The 24,122-nt window shown below is 42.1% G+C and overlaps 1 protein-coding gene and 1 long non-coding RNA gene across 2 annotated transcripts in view; one reads left to right on the forward strand and one right to left on the reverse strand.

Moving 5' to 3' along the window:
• The window catches only part of FOXP1 (forkhead box P1), a 507,364-nt gene that overhangs the window by 221,996 nt on the left and 261,246 nt on the right, over window positions 1–24,122 (reverse strand). The window contains exon 4 of the mRNA XM_045493547.1: window positions 15,678–15,868. Within this exon, the coding sequence (XP_045349503.1) occupies window positions 15,678–15,857 (180 nt within the window). The 5' untranslated portion in view covers window positions 15,858–15,868. The remainder of the gene's footprint in view (window positions 1–15,677; window positions 15,869–24,122) is intronic.
• On the forward strand, window positions 15,877–23,737 carry LOC123605877. The gene is made up of 3 exons (XR_006715972.1): window positions 15,877–16,085; window positions 19,466–19,794; window positions 23,521–23,737. It is a non-coding gene; the product is annotated as an uncharacterized LOC123605877 (long non-coding RNA).

Here is a 24,122-nt window from a genome sequence, read left to right on the forward strand (position 1 = left end):
AAAGATGGGCCGAAACGGGAGAGTTCTGAGGGCCGTACCATTTTAGGGGGTTCACAATGGGGCAGGAGGTGCAGGCAAGTGCGAGAGAGCCTTGTAACATGACCCGATCATCAGCACGATAAAGGCAAGGAGAGAGGCTGGCATGCCGTGGGCAGGGGCTTAGGTTGAGGGACCCATCAGACGTAGGCTGGAAGTGGGGCTTGTCTCCGTGATCAGCTGTGTGAACTTGGGCAGCTAATTAAGTTTCTTTCTGTGAAGAGTAGGAATTTTAAGAGTACTTGGCTCACAGTACGCTTGTGAGAACAAATTGCCCTAATACAGGTACGAAGCATAAAGCTGGAAGGTGGGAACTTTAATAAATTTTACTGATATTACTAGCACTTTTCGTGCCATTACTATTACTGGCACGAGGACCCTTGACCCTTGAACAACACAGGTTTGAAGGGCACTGGTCCGCTCCCACCAATTTTTCCCCAATATAATACAGTAAAGTCCCATCAATGTATTTTCTCTTCCTTGTGATTTTCTCGTTAACGTTTTCTTTTCTCTAGCTAACTTTATTTGTAAGAATTCAGTACGTGATATCTACAACGTATAATACATGTTAATCAACGACGTATGTTATCAGTAAGGTTTCTGGTCAGCGGTAGACACCATTACTTAACTTTTGGGGGGAGTCAGAAGTTATATGCAGATTTGCAAGGGGCGGGTGCCACTAACCCTCACAGTGTTCAAGAGTCAACTGTCGATTGTCATTTCAAACCAATAAAAATGTGTGACAATAGGGATGTTTAAGATTAGTGATAAGGACAAGAGATGCACTTATTTACTGAAAATGGGTAGGCTATCATACCACGATGAAAGTTTCTTCCTAAGAATAATTTTTAGGGGCGCCTGGTTGGCTCAGTCGGTTAAGTGCTGACTTTGGCTCAGGTCATGATCTTGCAGTTCTTGAGTTCAAGTCCCGCGTTGGGCTCAGTGCTGACAGCTTAGAGCCTGGAGCCTGTTTTGGGTTCTGTGTCTCCCTCTCTCTGTCCCTCCGTGCTCACACTCTCTCTCTCTCAAAAATAAAATAAACATTAAAAAAAAAAAACTTTTTAAAGTAATTTTTAAGGAAAGTGCCCAAATACTGACTTGGCTGGCAAAGCGGGAAGAAGGTGGAGGTGGGCGGGGGGGAGGGGTAAAGTTAGGAAAATAGCATTAATTAGACCATACACTATGAAATTCAAAACTAAGAACGTGAATTTTCCCCAAAAGCTATAAACACTAAATACAAAATTAAGATGAAAAAGTGAACCGTGACGTACAAAACTTAGCCCTAACCATTCCCGCTGATAATATTATGGCTAGCCATATTTTTTTAAGGATATAGTTCCATGGTGAGAAGTTACATATTTTATAGGGATATGTAAAAATGTGAAGGAGTGATTAAGGGAAAAAGAGAAAAAAGAAAAGGGAAAGGCTAAGTCCATCACCAAAATGTCCACCATTGATACCTCTGTAAACTGAGATCGGAGGCAATACAGTTTCTTCTTTCTCTGTTTTCCTAGCTGCATCCTCTAACCTTTCTACAAGGAACATGTAATTAATTGTACAGTAGAAAATTTGAAATTATTTGGTATTCCATTTTCAATTGAAAACATCTGAATTACACCCAAGCCTTCCGCACAGCCAGCACAGAGGATTTCACTCTGGGCTCTGGCACAGGGGATATTTTGTAGGCACTGGCAGAGTTAAGTGACTGTCTCGGCACCTCTTCCAGCACATTCCGCAGCCATTCCCTAATTGTGCCACAGTCGCTCTGCCAATATTTTATGGGAGTCTCACAAAATGCACCTATAGCTAGTTATACTCACAAATGGGAGCACCTCCTAAAATTATGGCTAAAAAAAAAAAAAAATCGACTCCCTCCCCCGCTTCTTAATTCTTCAGAAACTTCCCCCAACCTTCCAGAAATAAGACAGGCCACAGAAGTCAAATATTATGTCCGACTGGAACCTAAAAAGGGGGCTTGCCAGACAACGGCCTGGGGAAGCCACTTGTTAGGCGCAGGGTGTAATTATTTGCTATCCTGGTTCTAGGTACTAATCCCGTAGAAATTACAGAAGGAGGGCAGTAAGGAGCCCTGAGACATAAAAATCATTGCCATGTGTAAAAACTTAGATGTTAAAAAAGAAAATGCAGGCACAAGAATTTAGCCAGAAAAAAAAAATAGACATGCCAATAAAAAAGCTGCTTCTTAAAATTTGGCTGGCAGTGTCCTCCCCCCTCCCCAATGGATACTCTTAGTAAAGAAAACATGGTAGGTTTTTTCTCCCTTGCCTGTATTTGATTTCCAATTAAAATTAAATATAAACTGAAACGCCACCTGGATTTTAGCAAAATCCAATCCCCACCCTCCACCGCTCCTTTTTCTTAAAAGAAGAACCTGGGCTTACATATACAAACATTTCGCTAAATGACCCGTGGCAAATTGCGTAATGCCAGTAAAAGTTGTGTTTTTTAAGTTATGAGCCCCAAAGATTTTATCTGAAATAAAACCCTGATTCAATTCAGATTCTGGAGGCAAACTGTGTCCTTAGCTCTGCCTCTAAATTTAAAACATTTGTGGTAGGGCCCCTTTAGTAACGTTGCTAGTAGGTATGCGGGAGAAATTCTGTGTTTATTAAGATATATGTTTTCTTTTCTAAAATGGTAAATTGGGGCACTAATTGCCTACAAGAACGGATTCTCTGCAGTCTTCCTATAGAGGTCAGTGTCTAAATGAAGAGTGTGACTGTCAAATCGGAGTGTGTCCGTACTCCAATTAATTATCCCAATGAGGGAAGACACAAGAACTCTGGAATTCATGGAGGAGGGTTCTCCTTGGAGGTCTCTAACGTGAATTTATTTCTACAATGCTCCAAGGTGATCAGGTTTGAATACAAACTGGATGGTGTACGTGATGGAATATATGTTAAAGAATGGAATCGCCTTAAGAAACAAGTTGGTTCCCTCCTGGTCTGTGACTTTGCATCCCTAAGATTTCAGCCCTGCTTTTTCCCTGCCCTCAGAAGACGTCAAGCAAGCACAATTCTAGAGTTGAGAGCACTCTATTTTAAAGGCTTGACTAATGTGCTAAGGCCTTTGCATATACATGTATGTTATTCAACGTATTTATACGCAACCCCACTCTAGAAGTTATCTCTATTACCCCATTTTACAGACGAGAAAAGTAAAGCTTAGAAAGACTGGCAAAACTCACCTACCTTCACTCATTCAGCAAGTAGTAGAAATGAGCTCTGAACCCTTGCGAGGAGGATTCCAAAATGTCTCACGTGAAATGTTTCTCCAGCATTTTCTAGACTGAGGCAGTGAAATAAGTCTCTAGTGGAAATGCACGCGCTGGGTAAGCAACTAAGTACCTGTGTATATTACCGTCAATACAATACACGATTAAGTCCACTGGACAAGGAAACAGGCTGGCTCTACTGACTATGCTTTTAGATGCTCTGCCTTTTGGAGCGGTTATCAAAATGTGATCCTCTAACGAGCAGCAGAGAATGAGTTAAAAGCATCAGAAAGGCAAATTCTTGCCCCCCCGCCCCACCACCAGATCCACAGAATGAAGTACTCTGGGGGTAGGTCTAGCAATATGTTTTAAGATGCCCTCCAGATGATTCCAATACACATAAAAGTCTGAGAACCGCTGCTGAACGCTATACGACCTCTCAGTAAAAGCGTACCCCTGAATCAAAGGGTATGATTATCTTAAGCCTCTTGACACCCCATGCCACAGTGCCCCCAGAATGGGCTGCACGAACTTACACTCCCGGCAGCCACGAAAGGGAGTGCCAGCGTCATATGTATCATTTACTGTAACCTTTGCTGATGTAGTCAAAGATTTTCCAAGTAAAATTACTTGGGTTCTTTATTTAGAAGAACTCAAGAGTGTATAAACCTGGTGATTGCATTTGAACAGATACAAAATGGCTCTTAGAACCTGTGCAGAGTGCTTTCTATGACCTTACTTTCCAGAGTTTTCTTCAGAGCTGGCATTTATCGTGCTGCATTCAAGATATCCAAGAACTAATTCCAGGGACACATTGGTAAGCACTGAGAGCCAGAAGAGGAAACCTTTTCCAAATTAGAGATAGGTTACTAATATACTTAACACTAATTAAACACAGAAAAATCGAGGAACATTTGTCAAAACACTGAACCAGCAAGCAAATCTAATTAACAAGCAGTATGGACTGTATAGTGTTCTAATTGGGGGGTAGGGGGTTGGGGCAGGATGTGCATGAAACGCACTGCAAAATTACACAAACACACGCATAAACACACACTTTTCACGGCAAAAGATGCTGAGGTTTCATCAGATTCACAAAGGAGGAACCGTAAACCTGCAATATGCATGCATGACGGAATTAAAGACGTGGCCTTTGCTAGAGAAACCCTCCCACCTGGAAAACAAAAGAGATTTTCACTAATTGTGAGACCTCATGATAAGTCATCTGCCACACGCTGAAAACCAGAAAGAAATAAGAATGTAAGAAAACAAAGAAGACAGACAGAAGGGAGAAAAGACAAGGCCATGCATTTCTAGGAAAGAGCGTCCGTTCATAAAAAGCTGGACTTAACCGATACCTTCAAATTTGACAACTATTTCAAAATTAGGTATTATGACTTCACTCGTTCTAGCTCTATGACAAACAGAGGTGAATCAGCTAAAATTCAATATAAGAAAGTATATAAAATATGGACACCACCAGCCAAACGACCAGCCTTGTCAGTCTCCATCTAATCTCTGGAGATCGTACACTCAACTCAGGCAATGGTCTGTGTAAATAGATAGGCCCCAGGCCATTTCCTGGAGACCAATAAACTCAGATGCTGGCGTCCAGTATACACAACTTCTCCTTACCATATACCTGCATTGCTCCACAGTGGAAATCCCCCTTGCTTATCCCCAAGTTAAAAATGGCAAAATGGCAGCGATGCACCCTTGGGCATTTAGGTCATAAACCAAAGCCATACGGCTGACTATACACCTTCTATCCATTATCTCCTGACCGAAAGGGTTAAATGAAATCAGCTGGTGTGCATGTGATGAGTTACTGTTTCTTAAATTGTACCAAGGGCTTCCGAAATCCCACCAACACGGTCACAAATAAACCCTTCCTCTCTGGGTTACTGAAGATTTAGTGCTTAAATCACTCATCTGTTGATTACTCACAGGCATCTCTTCTACAGCTTATCTTCATTTGCTTTGAAATTTTTATTGATATTTAATGCCTATGTTTATGTTCTGTTCCACTACAATTAGATTATAAATTTTATGAATTCAGGGAGATATTAAGGGTATTTCTTCATATATTCTGGGACTGTGAACATAATAAGATAGGCTCGTTTTTACGTTAATTTTCTCTGGTGAGAGAACCATGGAGAAGAACATGTGCTCTTTGAGTGACACAGTGTCCAACCTCCATTTCCTCAGTGGGGTGGTGGCTGATTGTTCTTCTAACCACCAGTAACTCCAAAACATTTAATCTGTAAAATGCATTCAGCTACGTGATGAGAAAAAAGCTGTGCAGGTATGAGTGAACCAACAAGTGACTTTACCACGCCTGAAAAAGACAAACTCATACATTGTGATAACCTCTCTTTTTGAGGGATGATTGGGAAGGGAAGGAGGAATGATCCCTCAGGTTTTCACTTCATATAAAGAGGAGAAGGTTGGAGGGGCGCCTGGATGGTTCAGTCGGTTAAGCATCTGACTTCCCCTCAGGCCATGATCTCCCAGTTCATAGGTTCCAGCCCTTTGTTGGGCTCTGGGCTGACAGCTCGGAGCCTGAAGCCTATTTCGGATTCAGTTGTCTCCCTCTTTCTGTGCCCCTCCCCCGCTCTCGTGCATGCACGCATGCTAATTTAAAAAAAAAAAAAAAAAAAGAAGAGATGGTTCTGGAACGTAACTCTTGCCACATTTGCCATTTACTAATTCAGGGGTCAAGAAACTTTTTCTAGAAAGGGCCAGGTGAGAAGTATTGCAGGTTTTGTGAACTATCCATTCACCGTCGCAATAATTCACCTCTTCTGCGGTAGGAAGAAAGCAGCTATGTAGACAATGGTAAAGCAAGAGAGATGGTGATGTTTCAATAAAACTTTTTTTTCTTCTTTTTTTTTTTTAAGTCCAAGAAGGGAATTTACTAAATCTCAACTCTTCAAGGAAGGGCTGAACAGACACACCACAAAAAAGGCAGGTGAGCAAGCAAACAGCATTAACAAGTGGATCCAGGAACTCAACAGCAGACAAGTCCTCCCTCCACCCCCTGCTCTTGACTCTTTCTAGCTCTTTCTTTCTTCTTCCACGAGATCCTTAAATGTTCTGAGTCTGTTTACTAAAATGGGGTCCCTCGGAGAAGGAAATGAGATAGCACGCTGCAAACAAACAAAATACCTCACTGGGTCCCTCGGGAGAATTAAATGAGATAGCACGAGGCGAAGAAATAGAATACCACATTGCTCAATAAATGTCAACAAAACCTTTCTTTAAAAAGATAGGTGGCAGTCTGATTTAGTTTGGCCTTGTGGCTTAGCTCCCCAACCCTGGTACAGTTTGCAGGTTTAACACAGCACTTTGTACCTAGAACCTGCCCAGTCAAGGTACTGAACAAATGCCTGAGACAAGTTTGAAATATTTCCAGAATATAACTGTGACGATCATAATTGTGAACGTCACATAGTCAGCTTATGCATGACGGCTTTCCCTCTCCGAACACATTCATGACAGAGTCAGTCTATCTGTAAACGCACGCGACATACACATGTAATACCCAGCACGAGCTCTGAGTTGGTAAGAGGAGTGTATATCCAATGAGATAATCAGAATATAATAAAAATGCACGTAAAGACATTTTCACTTACTACTTTTGGATGTTGAATGCCTATTGAGTTGAAATGGAAATATCATGAGTAGGATGAAAAAAATGAGGCAAGGTAAGCAATATTATCGCGGTATTATTTATCATACATATTAGGATCCAAAATAGTCAGGAAAGAATGAGCATTATGTCATTCTCTCCCAGTCTTTAACCTTGTAAAAGGTTGTTGGGTTCGTATGCAGGATAACAAGAGTCAATACAAGAGGCTATAAAAATGGAACTGCGTCTTACCATGCAACCTTGAAAAATTAATACTTAATCATTATACTCATAAAAGGCCACTTCTGCCCTGTTTCAGGATGTTACATATTATTTTATTAAATTTTTCCAAAACTCTTTCTCCCTTTGGCTCTGAGACACATATATGGCTCTGCTGTTGAAAAGCAAAAGACATTTTACGCACAATTTTCCCTCTACTAGAAAGAGGTATATTGTGCCCTTCAGTGAACATAAAATTGATATTATCATCTCTTAGTTTATATCTCACTACTTAACCTTCAGATTAAAAGTTATTGGATTTGAATGACTCAGAAGACATCATGTCACCTTCCCTTCAACGTGGAGACAGGGGAGTTGGGGGTGAGAGGAGAAGGTACAGTGATAAAAACACGGATTTTGGACCAGCTGCCACTTCGCCTCTTCTGACAAGCAGCGGTGATACTGACGATTCCTTGCGCTTGTGTGGATGATGAACTGCGTGACAAACAGTCTACTTGGAGAAACTTTGCGGGAGACGAATCTACGTCAGGAAGTTAATTTTATTTTGGGTACAGTTGAAAAGGAGCAGTCTAAAAACAGGGATAAAAAGGGTTAATTGAAGGAGAACCTTAGGGTTACCACCTTTACAAAATCCTACCCCTGTTAGGCAGAAGAGACTGGAAAACATTCTCACAGAAGGATTAAAGACAACAGAGCTTCCTTCCCCCCATCTGCCTCTATCCAGGGCTCAACTTAAACACACAAACAAGGCCCTGACATCCCTAAGCAGTTGAATCTACACCCCGTCAATGAGTCTGCTGATAACACCAGCTGCCTAATAAGGACACATTGTATTTTTCCAACAAAAGAAACACAACATACACCCCCTTTCACCTTAAAAAACAAATTCGTTCTAAGAAGCTTGTGTCAATATGAAGGAGACTTTATCAAAGATCTAACTTTGTAGTTTTGTTCTCCAAAAGAGATTAAGTCCGTCCCATGGTCAATAGGGACACAAGCGGTTTATCAGCATTTCCCATGTGACTTTTGGAAGATATACTCATCAGTACCTGGCAAAGGCTAAAGGGAAAATGCTTGATGCAAATAAATACAAATAAACATACACAATCAAAATAGTGAGTTTTAGTGTTAGAAGAGGATGCTGTTGTTGTTTTAAATAGCTTTAAAAAAAAAAAAAAAGAACTTTCCAAAATAAGTCCATTCCCTTCTTACAAATTATGTTTGTGGTTTATCATAGCACAATAACCAAGCAGTGACAGGTAGGAAAGGAACATACATGGGTTCTCCTCGATGCCCTTTTTTCTCTTCTGTTCCCTGATGCCACCATTTTGCCAGTCATTCACATGGGAAACGGTGACCTACCCCTCATAACTGCCGCCGCTCAATGTTTTCACATCTAATTCAAAAGGCCCTGTTGATTTTCTAACACGCCCCTCAACGCTCTCTTGTGGCCACGGCCTTCCCTTCTCTTCCTATTTCATTCACTCCCGGAGTCTGTCAAAGAACTGCTCTATGTCAGGTCCTGTGCTGTGTGTTGGGGAACATCAGGGAATGAGGAAGGGCCATCCCTGCCCTTGTGGGGCTTACAGCCGACCAAGGGATTCAAATGTAGGAGGAGAAATGCAAGGGCAAGGGGGGACGGGTGATCAGTAAAAGCGAGCCCTCAATGAAATGAGGCGAGGTCCAGTGCCCAGTACTAAATTCTGGACCAACTGCAAGAGCCTTGTGGATGCTACTCATCTCTCAGGGATCTCTTTGCTTCCAAGCCAGGCCAGCCCCAACCCTCTAATTTACCTTCAGCACCCCTCCCCTTGAATGGCCTCTCTTCACTGCTTAGAAACCTCCCCCATTGTAGAAACCCAAGCCTCCAGCAAGCTGACCCCAGATAACCTTGGAACCACCTTCCCAAAGCTCCCATCCTTGCATTTCAGGCTGTACCCCAAATTTGCTTTGCTGGCATCTGTGCTGACTCCTTACACACAGGCACGCACCATGCAGATCAGTCAAATCAAAGAAGGTGCAACAAATGAACAAATGAATTTCAAGAACTCCAAAGGTAAGAGACAAGGTTAACAAGGTATTTTCCAGGGCAGCACGTTTATTAGCTCACGTGGAACAAAGCTGAGGCCAGGTGAGTACGTGAAACTCTCTCCGCCACATTTTCTTGCAGAGGTGAAAGGAAAAAAAAAAAAAAAAAAAACGTGGTTGTATTTCTCTGAAGCAAATCAAACACAGTATTTAGCGAAGGGTCTCTGGAATGTTACAAGTAACACTTCATAATTACAATAGATTTGAGTTCAAAGACCAAGTGATGAAAAGAAACTTTCTAATAGGGGGTTCAATTCCCTGTATAAACTTCCCTTTGGTGGCTCCATCTAGCACTCGCATTTATATTGCTATTCTACTTTGTCATAAAAGCAGTCACCTCGTAACCCTTTTTATCAAGTAATCTATGCGCTACCTAAAAGGACACTCGACTCCATCAGTGGAGTTATAGGTTTACATTATACAAACATACCAATTCTGCCTGGTCAGCACTTGTCAATAAGCACAAGCAGTTGCAAAACAGCAAAGTAGGTTCCTTGCCTTCAGAGAACAGATAGGAGCCTGCCAGTTGTGCAAAACAACGCTAGCTAATCTGTCATCAAATTACCATTAAAGTCACACCTCCAGAAAGTTCAAAAAGAGATTTCTGATCAGACAAGAGATAGAGGGTGGTGGCATTATTGTTGTTGTTGCTGTTTTTTTATTATTATTATTATTATTATTATTATTATTATTATTATTATTATTATTGGCTCACAGGTCAGGGCTTAAAATTACCTGCTCAAAGTAGTGACGCCTCAGCTTAAAGTCCAGAGGGTACACTTCTCTCATGATGAAATGTGGCATCTGGGGTTCTATTCCCAGGCTCTCTTATGCACATGGCTTGCTTTTTGTTGTTTCTCATGCCAGCTTAACTTTCAGTGGAGAAATTAATGACACACAACTGTTTAGTAATCGAAACTTGAAAGGATTTCATACAGGGCTCACATCACAAGTTACATACATCTTTGACAATATTTTGATGAGAGGGAGGTCCAAACTCACGGAGTAGAGAACTAAATTTAGCATTCAGGGTGAAAAAGGCCTTTTCCAGAAATAGCCACCAAAGGGAATTGAGAAAAGGGGGGAATCTCTTACTGTTGGGGCAGCATTTTCTTTATTGGTCACAAGTATCTGAATCCCTGTCTCAGTTTTATCTCAATTTGTTCGTGTGGTCTGCGCTAACATTTTGGTGGCCCTGATTCCTACTATACGTTTTTCATCATCAATAATTTCTGTAATATTTGAACTCCACATTGTGTTCAAACAAGAATATATCTTGGTAGAGTGAGCCCTTTAAAATGAGGGTTTGAATTTTCACCCACCGGTGAAGGAAGGGGCTAGCCTGTATCACAGTACCTGCACCAAGGAGGGAACTTAAGAAATATTAATAATACCTTCTTCTACACTCCCTTCCAGAAGTTTCCATTGTCGGACACAGAAATGCTGACTATCTTTTCCTTTCCAATGGCATCAAAGGACCCTCCTTTCAGACACAGTCCCTGGCAGCTACAATGCAAAAGGCCACTTCGGGGCATTCCTAACAATGTTAATAGAGCAATGTTTTTGCAAAGAGAAGAATGGTAAGGCCCAAGTGGCCACTGCGACCTGGCCTTCATACCAATCCACGGCTAATCACTTGGGCCTCCCTCTGTAGAGGGAGGAACAAGGAGAGTGATGGTCACTGTAAAGGCAGCACTGTTCCCACAAAGGAATATGGGGAAGAATGAGAAGCACAGAAATGTTTTCTTTTATGCGAGCTCACCGCCCATCCCAACACGGACAGATACTTCTTCCAGGCGCTGTTTTTCACAGAGGCACTGAAATCTGAAAAATGTTGGCAGGACAACGGCCCTCTTTTGCTCAGTATCCACTAGTCATTTCAGTAACAAGAACAAAATGAAGGAGAAATTCGTTCTGCCATTTTGAAAGTCAAGAGAGGAATTTTCAATGGTCCTATAACGGTTTAGGCTCAAGTGTTCACACTTTGGTCATTACAGTTTGGTTTCTCATATCCTGAGGACCCCAGGCTATCGACTTGTGATTCTCCCGTGCCTCTCTGACACTGTATTTTCCATATCCCCTGTGAATATCCACAGCCAGATTTCCTTCTTGAGGTCTCTCACACTCACGCTGTTTCTTGGAGCTTCTCTGGCCCTGTGCAGTGACTCACTGGCAAAACACGACCCAACAAATCCTTCTTCCCTCTCATGATGTTTCTTTCAGAAGATACCTGCCCTTTACACCTCTCTCAACTCCTCACCGCTCATTCGATGTTTTCTCTCTTTCTTTTACATTATTAACAGGAAACATGTACGTATACACATGTGTTGATGGCATGTATGCATCTTTAGGGCCAAAAGGCCCAAACCCTCATGCCAAATGTCAAAGGACCAATGTCAATGGATGAAACAAATACTTCCCTGACTCACACTCTCTGAAGAATCCATATTCAATTCCCATATATGGTTTATCTATTTTTTAACGTTTTTCTCACAGACTACTTCTAAACTGCCCTCCTCCTATAAAACAATGGCCACACCTCAAAACCACAGCAACCAAAGCTCTCTCTATACTGATTTTCAGACAATAAAACTGCCAGGTGGTACCCAAAAAAAAAACCCCATCATTAAATGGAATGTTGTTAAGAAATAGCTGTTTTATTTAACAGCTATTCATTTTTATTGAATAAACATTTTCTAGTATGCATTCTGTTAATTGACCTGACAGCATATGCTGTATATGGAGAAACTTCTAAACATTATGCTCTATGTAATATGCTTATCTGAAAAAGCTCTCATTTGCAGCAATATGGAAATAAAATTCTGCTTTCTAAAATTCAAGACTTTTAAAACGCATTAATCCACACAGTTTATGAAATTGCTCTGGACATTTTAAAATCCTTTCTTTAGGAGAAAAAAAAAACTTTAGTAATTGGTAATAGTATTTGTTGCCGAGTTTCCTAATGGAGTAGTACATCTCCGATACGGAACTTTTACAGACCCAGGGATGGGGGGAAGGCATAATAGGAAATAAGAGGCAGTTATGGTATCGGGTGAAGAATTACCCGGTGGCTAAAAGAAATGTTCAGAAAGTCTATCAAATTACATTATTAGAAAACTATTGTTCTAATAGTTTCATGGCCTGGATAGAAGTCGACTTGAAACAGTACAGAGAGAATACAGTTAGTTCTGAGGAAGGAAGAGGGGTTGGGAGGGTGTTGGTGGACTCGGCCAGCTAACGGCAGCACCTCTCCCTGGGTGATGGCTTCTGAGTGATGATGGCATCCCACAGAACCACCAACTCCAAGGCCTAAAGGGCCACGAAGGAGCGTTGTTGCTAGATGGGAGCTGGGGCGGACTGGAGGGCTGCAGGCTCCCTGACTTGAGGACCAATTCGTCCCTGAACAACTGTTGCCCTTGTAGGAATACTGGTCTATGGTCACCAGATCTTCTGATTTTTCAAGAGAAGATGGAAAAGCCAGATTCCCCCCACCTTTCAAGGCTGTCAGCTATGAACTTTTTTTTTTTTTTTTAACCATCCTGTTTGGACCTAATTTAGCCAACCTACAGACCAATCCCAGTCTAGAAGTCACTCCTTCCACAGCTAATCTGTGTGAAAGCTCTCCATTCTGAAAGGGCACTTGCTATCATTTGTAATTATCTTTGGTAATAAGAATCAAACATGGAAAGGCTTGCATTTATTTAAAGTCCTGGCACTAGGTAAAAATTCTCCCTACATCATCAACGATTGCACTGGTGCAACTGGAAAATCCTATAACATTCAGAGCTACACACAGCATAATTAACTCATTTTCATACCAAGCCCTTTTAAGCCACATCTTTTTGTTCCATGGACTTCTAACATATCTTACAGTTCTAATTCTCTTCCACTGTCCTACATTAATCAAAGCTGTAACCCCTGTTGTCTTTGTGCTACAGAATCAGAATGTGCCCCTGGCGAGGAATGGGGGAAAAGTCAACAGGAATTAAATTTCAGTGCAACTGTTTACTCAACTGTGGCCTGCAGTTATTGAAATTTTATCCGTGGTTTTGTGTGACTACCGCAGTAATGAATTCAGCATGGCTGTGATTTTCTCACTGCTGGGATTCGCACTTCAAGTAAAAACCTGTAGAATAAGAATGACGAAAACAACCCGAGTCCATCACGCGGACCCTCACATTTCTCAAAAGGGCTTCATTGTTGCAGTTTTTAGGCTGGAAAGACACGGTGATAGGCCCGCGAAACTTTTTCAGCCCTGTAGTGTTTTTCTCATTTCATCTACAGACTTTCTTGTCCTCCAACAACCTGTTAAGAACTTCATTGTACACTCAGAGGGGACGCACAGCTGTCGGTATTTTATTTTACAAGACTGAAAAGGCCTGTGAACCACAAGATGTGGGGTTTTAGCCACAATGATAAACCCAACTACTTTGTTTCTTCCTAAATCATATCAATAGCAAATAAAAGTAAAATTGTTACAAAAAGTATTTACATAGAGTCTCCAAGTACAGTCAAAGGTTTTGACATCCATAACACAGAACAGCCTATTTTTCAAAGTGGTCCCAGACAAGATAAGGAGAAGAGATGTGAATAATTTTTACTGATGCTTTTTAAGGAAGATGCTGTTAAAATGCACTTTCAAAACTGTCTATGAGGCCAATGTGTTGTTGCTGTTATTGGTGTAGGGGTGTGTGAGTGTGTGTGTTGATGGTATAGATGTAGAGATTTTGGCTGACTTACTACTTTAAGACAGTAAATGATTTTCAGTTCTTCATATAAAACTCTGAAGAAGTGAATTTCCCATGTATTTATATTTAATGTACCTTAAATACTAAGTATGTGGGGTTCACACCACATAGGTCAAGAGCCCCACCTCAGCTGCTCCATGATGAACCAGGCGATCTTGGACTCTGTAGGGCAAGGTCATAGAAAATGGCACTCCAAAATACCAACTGTTCCTTCTCAATATAACCAAAAATATCTGAGAACACCACGTGAATGATACACGCACATCCATGGATACCTTTCTACCATTTAAGCACAGTTTTTGCGAACCTCAGTGGTTAGAATCCAGACATTTGCATTCATTTAAGTGCATAAACGTTACAGACAACATGTATCATGAATCCCAGCTGATGGGATGCCCAAGGTGCGGGCACAGACGGTGTGGACTGCCAGTGGGAGAGGCCAAGTCACTCAGACGAAGCCCCCTGAATTAAGACCTCAGCTTGTCTGTCAGTTCCCTTTTCTTTTCTCTATTGTCTATCTTGCCCCCAGCAGGTCCCATGGTCTCACATCGATGCCACTAACTTCTATGTAACGATTCTATGTATTTTGAAAAATTCTTAGCAAGAAGAAAACAAAACACGTTGAGAGTCTGTCAAAGGCTATATAATCTAATACAAAAAGGGATTCCCTTCTACTTGTCTGATACAGATTCCAAGAAAATAGTATGAGAAAAGGTTCGCCTTCCTCCTCCTCATCCCTCAACGATTTCTGTTTCTTTCCGAAAGGCCCAAAAAACATTCTTTTTTCAGCTTTTTGCAAAGGCACCGTAACTATGTACTGAATAAATGAATCAAGGACTAGGATGGAACAAAAACAATCCATTATTAACAAAAATAAATCATACTTCCTGATTCCAAGAGACGCTGGAGAAACAATCCTGTCCTCGAGTGGATGCTATTTACTGATTTGAATTTCCCTCCACACTTTGGCCACACAACACCATTTCCTGGGTCACCTTTACCATTTGGAAATATTTAATCATAACCACTGACATGCCTTTAAAGGATGTAACAAGAATGAGTATGTCCCAATTTATATGTATTTTGGGGAGCCACCAATAAGAGGTCATTGAAAACATTAACAGGATCTAGCCACATACCAACTGTCACATGTACACAAGCCACATGCGTCAGCGGCCCGCACCCCTAAATGCTACAGGTAGCAGGAAGCCATCTCTTCCACTTAGGTCTGTGTTTCCCCTGTTATCTACCCATGCCTGCCTGCGTCTGTCTCTATGGTCCTTATTCACCTACTCAATCTTAGATCCCTTATTCTGTGCCCTTCTTCACAAGGCTTCATACGCCTGTTTATTATTATTACTTTTTAAGTCAAGCACGGGGAATCCATCTCTCCAAAAGATCCACTGTATTGCAAGGAGGGCACCTTTCACGTGCACACAGTTTGGGCTGGGAGGGGTGCCAGGGGAGGGGGCGGGGGGTCCACTCCATCTCACTGTTGACAACGGTTAACACTGGACTCCCGAGGGCTTGAGAAGCGGCCTCTCGGGCCCACGGGCGGGCTCCTAGGTGCCGCTGACGGCCAGGCGGCCGGCCAGGCTGGGCCCGAAGCCGTGCGAGCGGGCGAGCGCGGAAGGGGAGCGGGCGTGTGGGCGCGCGGCGCCGGGGGCGCGCGGCGCGGGCACAGTACCTGCTGCTGCTGCTGCTGCTGCTGCTGCTGCACGTGCGCGAGGTCGGCCGCCCCCGCGTCCGCGGCCGGCGTCTCCCCGTTGGACCGCCCCTCGCGAAGCCCGGCGCACGGGAGCAGGTGGTTGCCGCCGCTTGACCCGTTCTGGATGGCTGAACCGTTACTTTTTGTCTCAGTCCCAGATTCTTGCATCATGACTCAAAAACCTGAGAGAGGGATTTTCGGAGGGGGGGGGGGGGGGGAGAAAGAAAAAAGCAGCTGTTAAAACAGTTGTTGTGCACCAGGGGAAGGGCCCTGCCTTCCTTCCACGCTGCCAAACTCCGTAAACAGTTGTCATTTTCTTTCACTCGGTGTGGCCCTGCCAGCGGCTGAGTCCCCTGGTTTGGGGGGACGGAGGTGTCGGGCCAACTTCAAGTTTTAGTCGTAAGCGGTCCTTTAAATAGACTTTTTCCCCTTTGGGGGGGGGGACTTCTGGGTGAATTCAGGATTTATGGTTAAATTTCTGTGACTGTATCTCGATGTTTTGCTCAAAAACCAGAAAGTCGTTCTACGCAGCATATTAGGTGTAACGTTAAATTTTACTACGTGCGGGCTCTGTGGGGGGGGGATGCCACACTCCTGGAGGAATCTTCTCCAACTTCAGTCTATCAAGACTTGACACACACCCCCGGGAGGGCCCCCCCGAGGTAATTCGAGCTGAAAACCCTTAGGGGTCAAAAGCCGAAGAACATTTAAAGATTCGTACTCCTCGGAATCATTCAGGTACTGAAAAGTCTTCAAAATGGGCCATTCCAGTAAGATAGTCCACGTTGAGGGAGAAAAAAATCCCCACTTTTCAGAAGCCAAATAAATTCAGACTCTGATCATTGTCCTATGGTTAAAATTGTCCTAAGAAATCCCATTCAAAGTTAGGTGTTTCTCATGCTGGATTACTAACCTCTAGAGTTTGGTTTTAAGGCCTGAAAGGTCTGGGCCTTCTTATATTTACTTTGGAGAAAATCTGGCCTAGGCAGGCCAGGAAAAAAAAAGTCTGAATTTGAAAGTACAAAATGTCTAATAAAAAGCACATATATATATATATATATATATATATATGCACACACACACACATATATATGTATGTATATATATATATATATACACACACACATATATATGTATATATATGTATATGTATGTGTGTGTGTGTGTGTATATATATATATATATATATATATATATATAAACACCATATATATATATAGTACAAGGTGTAAGTACCCAGAGGATATCAACTGCATGCAAATACAGTCCACATTCTGCCTAGTTACTCTCTAGGTACAAAACCATTCTCCTAGGCAGCCAATTCAGCTCTCAGCAAAGGCGTCTGACGATGACAAAAGATACAGAATAATATTTACTAGTACCAATTATTACCATCGATTGATCAGCAGTGTTGGACCAAGCCCTCCTGTAACTGATTTATGTATATTCACCAATTTCCTTCTGAATGCAACTGGTATCTCTAGTTTGCACATGAGAAAACTAGGGCTCCCTGAGAACTATTTTCATTTGCCCAGCATAAATCTCAGCTAGCTATGGTGCAATCAAGATTTAAGCAAGTTCAGTCTGGTGTCAAAGTTCTTAACCATGTCTTTTCCTAAAGCTGAGGTGCAGTGGGGAGCAAACAATGGAAATGGCAGGGTCGTACTCCAAATTCAGAGACTAGGACTTTGAACAGGAAAAACAACAGTCACTAAAGGGCTTGACAGTTCAAACATCAGAGCTGAGAAATGTCTGAATATTAAAACTTTAATGTGAAATACCAACCTCGGATAAAAGGGCTGAAAACTTCCAACGCAAATATTTTTGCATCATGGAAAGACAATATTATTAACCAGCGTTACAGACTTCTCCCCTCCACATGAAATAGGTGACAACAGGGAAATTAAAATACCTGGGACGTCTTTACAGGAGGCTGCCCTCTTGCCAGAGGTTGGGTTAAATCCCTTTTCTATAGACTTCATGAAAATCTAATGAAAAATTAAAAGCAGAAAAACTGACATCTTTCTTCATTTCCTTTCAGTGCATGGTATGATCCACCTTGAGTACAAACTTCATAAACCCAGAGGACTTATTTTTTAAAGTTAATTCAGTCCTGAAGGGGATTAAGAATGGCATTTTTTGTTAACAGGTGGGAAACAAAGTCAGAAGCAACAGCTGATTCACTCTCTTCTCCTTAGATCAGACTTTCCAGTAATGAGAGTCCTTTAAAGAGTGCATTCATATCCTTACTGTCCATAGAGTATAAAATCTATCAAAAATACAAATAAAAGTTTCTCTAAGATATAAGAACCAGGCGTGCGAGCACCTTGTTCGTTGCCAAAAAAGGAATTAATTTGTCACAGCGAGGATTTTTTTTTTTTGTACCCCCTCCAGTGTTTCAGTTTCTGTTTCACAAACATGCCCATTTGTATAGAAACAAAGGAAAAGACAGTGGTTAGGTATTTAAGGGAGAAAATGGTGGTCTTAACAGTAGTTAACAAGGAAACTCACTGCATTCTTAGGGTATGTCACAAGCATACCTAAAGAAAAAACAAACTTTTTTTTTTAACTTTCTGCAAGGCCTGTACATTTCATATCAGGGAATAGGGAGTCAAAGACAAAAGACAAAAACGCTGCTTACTATAAAATCTCTACCTGCCCTCAGAAAATGGGGCATATTTAGCCAGATGTCAGGTCCCCGGGGAGCAGAGATACAGGAAGAAGACTGCTTTCAAAGCCTGTGGCCATCGGGACGCCTGACCTCAGAACAGGTGTCTAAGAGACTGGCCCTGCTTCTGTTTCCTTGGTTTGACACCGTGGTGGTGGGTGGATTAAGAACAATCTCCAATCCACAATTTGATGAGAAGGTTTTGCTCTACGCAGTTCTAAGAAGACTGCCAAGTCCTCCAGGAGAAGTTTTGCAGGCATCGTGCCAAGCAACTTGGCTTGCAAATCGGGTCTGTGAGAGTGCAGGCATTGGGACCGAAATTGCATAAAGGATTATTTTGGTCTGAGGATGTCCTTAATTAGTCAAGTGCTAACAGTAGTATGTAGGTTGCAAGATTTAAAATTTCCCATAATCTCCCACACCAATCAGGAGAAAACAGCTTTTTGAAAAGCACATGTGAAAAATTAGGAGTGTCGATGTCTAAGAACATTTCTAACAATATCTGGGCTGGCAATACTTCTTTCTATGGAATGTTCCAAGCCATTTAATAAGGCTTTATGTCTGTACAGCACTTCACAAACTACAAGGCTCTCTGAGGTACTTTTCAAACTCGTAACGAGTCCATCAGGGAGGAAAAGGCAGGTGAAGTTTATCCCCATTTTACAGATAAGAAAACTAAAGCTCAGCGGGTCAAGGAAAAGATGCAGCCATAATAATTTCCCATTTCAGACATGAATTTGTCCATTCGATAAGTGCCAGAGAATTCCCCGTTTGCAAAGTCCTGTGCAGGGCCGTGAATTAGTAAATCGATGAAAAGAAAACTAATCCCCACAAAGACAGCAGGAAGCTGGCAGGTGGACACAGAAAAGCATTAAAATACCAAGATGAAAGTGTCAGCATTCTTTAGCAAACAACGTTATTTGTCTTCTTCTACTGAGTTTTACAATTTGAGCATCACATCTGAAAGCAGGTCAACGTATAGGAGAGGTGTGTGTGTTGTCTAACGCCGAACCCTCTTTTCTTAGAGGGAACCTGTCACAGACCCTCAGTCTGTATAACCTCCACTTCCCTCTGGGACTCCCTGTGCCCAACGAACGGCTTTGCTCCACAGCGAATCGAGAACAAGAAATGATCCACAATCATCCCAAGTGCATGGACATATGAAAGCATGTACCTAGAAGACACGACCACCCTGTAGCCACCAACAAGCCCCTCCAGACGCAAAGACAAATCCTCCTCTGGCTTCCTCTGAATGAGCTGGGTCTGTTTAAGTCACATAGGATCCATTCACCACAACCCTAAGAAGGCTGTTGCTGCAATCATATGGATGTCAGAAAGCTTAAGCAGCCAGAATGGCCACTTCGTGTCTTGCCCGGCAACATGACAGAGCTACTGATTTCAAAAGATCGATTTTTGTGCGGAAGGAACATACAGAAAGGGGTAAGAACAGAGTTTAGCATGCTTATTTATTGTCGTTGCCAACAGAGCATACTCTGGAAGTATTCTGGAAAATTCATAAGGTCCAGGCCAATGTATTTATAGTAAATTAAAGCAATGCTTTATTATTATGATTATTTCCTTGGTTACAGTGTTGATGCTGAAAATTTAGGGAAAACAAAGCCCTTGTTATCATATGCTTGTGAGAGATTTTAAGCTAACAAAAAGTTCAGTCTCGATTCCAGGGCAGTTAATTAAGGTTGACCAAGTCAGGCAGAAGTAAATTAACTCGGCTGATCAATTATTTATATGAAGCAGAATAAATGCCCTTAAAGAACTTGGTCTGTTCATGAAAGGATGTGTAAATTAAACTAAACATAGTTTTGTAAAATGTATTTCTACTTCTATGGGGAGAAGAGAAGAGAAGTTAATGGTGAAATCACTTTTTAGGAAAATGATGCCAGAGATGACGTGGTTCTCCTCCTATCCGACAGGAAAGATCCTCTTTCTCATTGTTCATCGTGTGCCATGAAAGAAGGAAAATGGAATGCGTTTGAAGAGCTAAGAGAAGCTCCTGGAAAGGAAGAGAGGGAAATGAAGAGAGGAAGGGGCTTGGGGAGGGAGGGACAGAGAAGGGGAAGGAGGAGAAGTGAGAAGGAAGGAGGGACAGACTGAGGGATGAGAAGGAGGGAAGGAGGAAGACAGTAACTCTAAGAATGGAGAGACGGTGTGAATTTCTGTAATTTGGAATCACTGAACATCATCGGTTAGACTCCGTGCAGGGTTTGCAGAATGGACAAGAATAAAGGCAGGAGTGAATCTAAGCTCTAGTTCTAAAAGAAGTACTGATGTTGCATCATGATGATTCAAAATCCATACTGATCATCACGTTCATGCCATCAGGAAAGAAGAAAAACTTGTCTATATGAAGATATAACGCATACATTTACTTCTGGGTCTCATCGGGTAAATGAACCGTTCCCTTTCAATGTGCAAATGGTTTACCTGGCAACATAATACACATAAAGGAGTTTTAAAGAGCAAGGTGCAGCTGAGGGACTTCTTCCCCAGCAGCAGGCAAAGAGCAAGGTGGCAGGACACTAACCCAGCGCCTTCCTCTCAATCCTCTTGCAAGATTTTGAATCCTCCCATTCAAACTAGGGACTCAAGAGCAGAGAGCAACCCTGAGGAAAGTCGAATGGAGACTTTATGTTTCCTGGCATGAGGCACAGAGAAGACAAAAGACTGGTGGGAGGATTACGGAAGAAGGTGAGGAAAGGGCAGGATGGAAGGGCCACAACTGGCCCCAAGATGCAGATTTGCCATCCCCAAGTGAGGATTTCATAGCATATTCTCAAAGGGAAAAAAAAAGGGGGGGGGGGAATGAAATAAGAGAAAAAAGTAACACCAGCTGGTTAATTTCTCACTGAGATCACTCCCACAAGTTGTGAACGAACACTTCAGACACTACTGTCCGTCTACCCACTGCCCCCACTGGCAGGGGCCCCAATTTCACGGAAAGACTATCCAAGGGTCAAGTTTAGGAAGAGAAGTCAGTGTGCCGCCTTGTGTTATGAAAGCACTATCTTCCAATACCAAATTTTCATAATTATAACAGAAAGGCGTAAATTTTCTAATGCATGGCAGTTCAAAAAGTAATCAAGGGAATGAGCCGGAGGGCTATTTTAATGTGTGCAAAGCTAGTGACCCACAGTAAATGGGAGGTAAGCTACAATGAATGCAAAGTAATGTACGCATACTCAAGTCCTGCTCTGATGAGGGACGGCTAAAATTAACACCCAATTAATTTCCGAATTGACAAACAAATGAAACCCATAAATCTACTTTCTCATTAATTTTCTTGTGGCATAATTTAAAGCAGTAATATGAGGGCAAAAACTGAGCATTATCCATCATAAATATCAAAAAGATAGCACTGTAACACCATAAATTATGCATATTACCTGTTGTTAAAAATGATTTATGTATTATCAACTTTATCGTGCACTGGAAATATCTAGATCTATCTTTAAAAATCTAGAATTTCATTTAGCGCGCAGGAAGAAAAAGTTCAGGAGCAACGAAATAGTCAAGAACGCGTCTTAAAAAAAAAAAAATAAAGGCTACTTATATAGCCATATGCGAGTTGAGGGCAAAATTGGAATCCTTCAGGCTGAGGATACCATGGAAGTGTCAGGCTGGGCGTCTCAACAGAGAAAGAAACAGCTCCAGGAGCACGCCTCCCACAAAGCCCCGGTACATGTGTCCTAAAGGAGCATTTCCTAAAGGAAATGCGGGGGTCTTGCTGTGGGAAAAGGAGTGGGTATAGGCAAGGATGCCCTGAATACACCTCAGAGAGTCAGAGGGGGAGAGCCCAGGGCTACAGGTGCTCCGTTGGGAGAGAAGTCTGGGAAGAAAAATGGGCTCATTGTTAATAATGTAATATGGTAGCATTCTTACCTTTATAGTTCAAAGGAGGAGAACAAAAAAAGAGCTAGGGGCTAGTTTGTATTTATCAGTCAAAGGGTGCCTGGGTGGCTCAGGAGTTACAGATCTGACTTCAACTCAGGTCATGATCTCCCGGTTCGTGAGTTTGAGCCCCTCATCGGGTGAGCTTGTGCCCCACTTCGGGTAAAACACGAGCCCCAGGTGAGCCCCACTTCTCTGTGTATTTTGGATGTGCCCTGTATTTATCAAGTAAATGGATGAAGAGGCATTCGGAGTAAAACGATCCCCTTCCTGGCCTCTCCACCTCCATTTTGTTAACACAACTTTTAAAAAAAAAAACCTTCATTTTCAACTATATTTTCAGGTATACCTTATATATACAGTAGCTCTCCTTATCCGTGGGGGACACGTCCTGAGACCCCCAATGGATAGATAGTACCAAACTCTATTATACACTATGTTCTCTTCTATATATACCTACATACCTATGATAGCATTTAACTTAGAAATCAGGCGCAGGAAGAGGTTCACGATAATAAATAATAGACTAGAATACTTATAATGATATAAACTAATAAAAGCTACGTGAATGTGGTCTCTCTCAAAATATCTTATTGTACTGTACTCACTCTTCTCCTTCTCGCGATGACATGAGATGATAAAATGCCTACATGATGAGCTGAAGTGAGGTGTCTGACCTAGGCGTTGTGACACATCCTTCTGACAGTACCTCGGAAGGAGGATCATCTGCCTCCTAACACCAGCTGACCACCGGTAACTGAATCCACAGAAAGCAAAACCGTGGATACGGGGGACCACTGGGGTAGGGATTTAAATACATAACTGCTGAGTTTTTAGGCAAATGACTGAATGACATTGGAGAAAACTCCAAGTCCGACCTCCCAATCAAATGAAATCAAGAGCTTGTGCTGGCCTCCACCTTTATGTTCCTACTTTAAAAATACTCTAAGTCCTGTACTTCCTTTGGAAAGTCTAATCATTTTGGATTTCTGAAACTCAGAAACTAACTTAAGCCATTAAATCATTTTAAGTCACAATGGAAGGAGGATGGTCCCAGTCGTTGAAAATTTAAAGATCATCAATCAACGAAAAACTCCACGCAAAGCCACGGTCGAGAGTTAATATTCAATTCAGCTGGACTGGAAAAAGGTAGTGAGCAGGATGTTTAATTTTCCCTGTAATGCATGACTCACAACAGAGTTAGAGGAATAGGGTGGTAATAATGTTCCTAACAAAAACATGATTTCCCTTCTCTACCAGGCTTTCGATGTAAAGACAGAAGATTCTGCATTTCCCAAGAAAAGGAATTCCTGAATTCCAAACCCGAGGCAGCAACCTGTTCAGAGGAAGTGTGTGGGTCTCTCATAGACTGTGTTAATCGAACTGTTAGAGTCTTTGTAAGTCATCAATAAATGCAGATAAAGACACCCACCCCTGTAAAAGTTACAAACGTCCAATTTATATTTTCAGAATGTCAGCTACCGTGGGTCTTGTTTCCCTTCCCTCCTGGTGGACGAGAGTTTAAGTGCTGTAATCATAGCAACTGTGGGCAAACCAAGGAGGTTAGAAAGGAGCCGCTCTAGGAAACAGAAGTACAAAGGAGAAGGCACACCCACTCCCGGGCATATTAATCCAGACGGACTCAAATAATGAAACAGAGACCAAAAAGGAGCTTTGCCAATCCTGTGCTAGGCTGCTGGCTTGGTCACAAGGAAGCCTCTGCAGCTTAGGGTACGACGGGGCCAGGTGTTCTAGGGAGCTTAATGAAAATGCATTGTGACAGAACCAGAGTTGAAGTTTGAGAATGAACACGGCCGGCCAAACTTGAATCGTTTCGAACATTCAAACAGCTGAACTGTCAC

This window comes from Leopardus geoffroyi, chromosome A2 (genome assembly GCF_018350155.1).
Source record: "Leopardus geoffroyi isolate Oge1 chromosome A2, O.geoffroyi_Oge1_pat1.0, whole genome shotgun sequence".
Lineage (NCBI taxonomy): Eukaryota > Metazoa > Chordata > Mammalia > Carnivora > Felidae > Leopardus > Leopardus geoffroyi.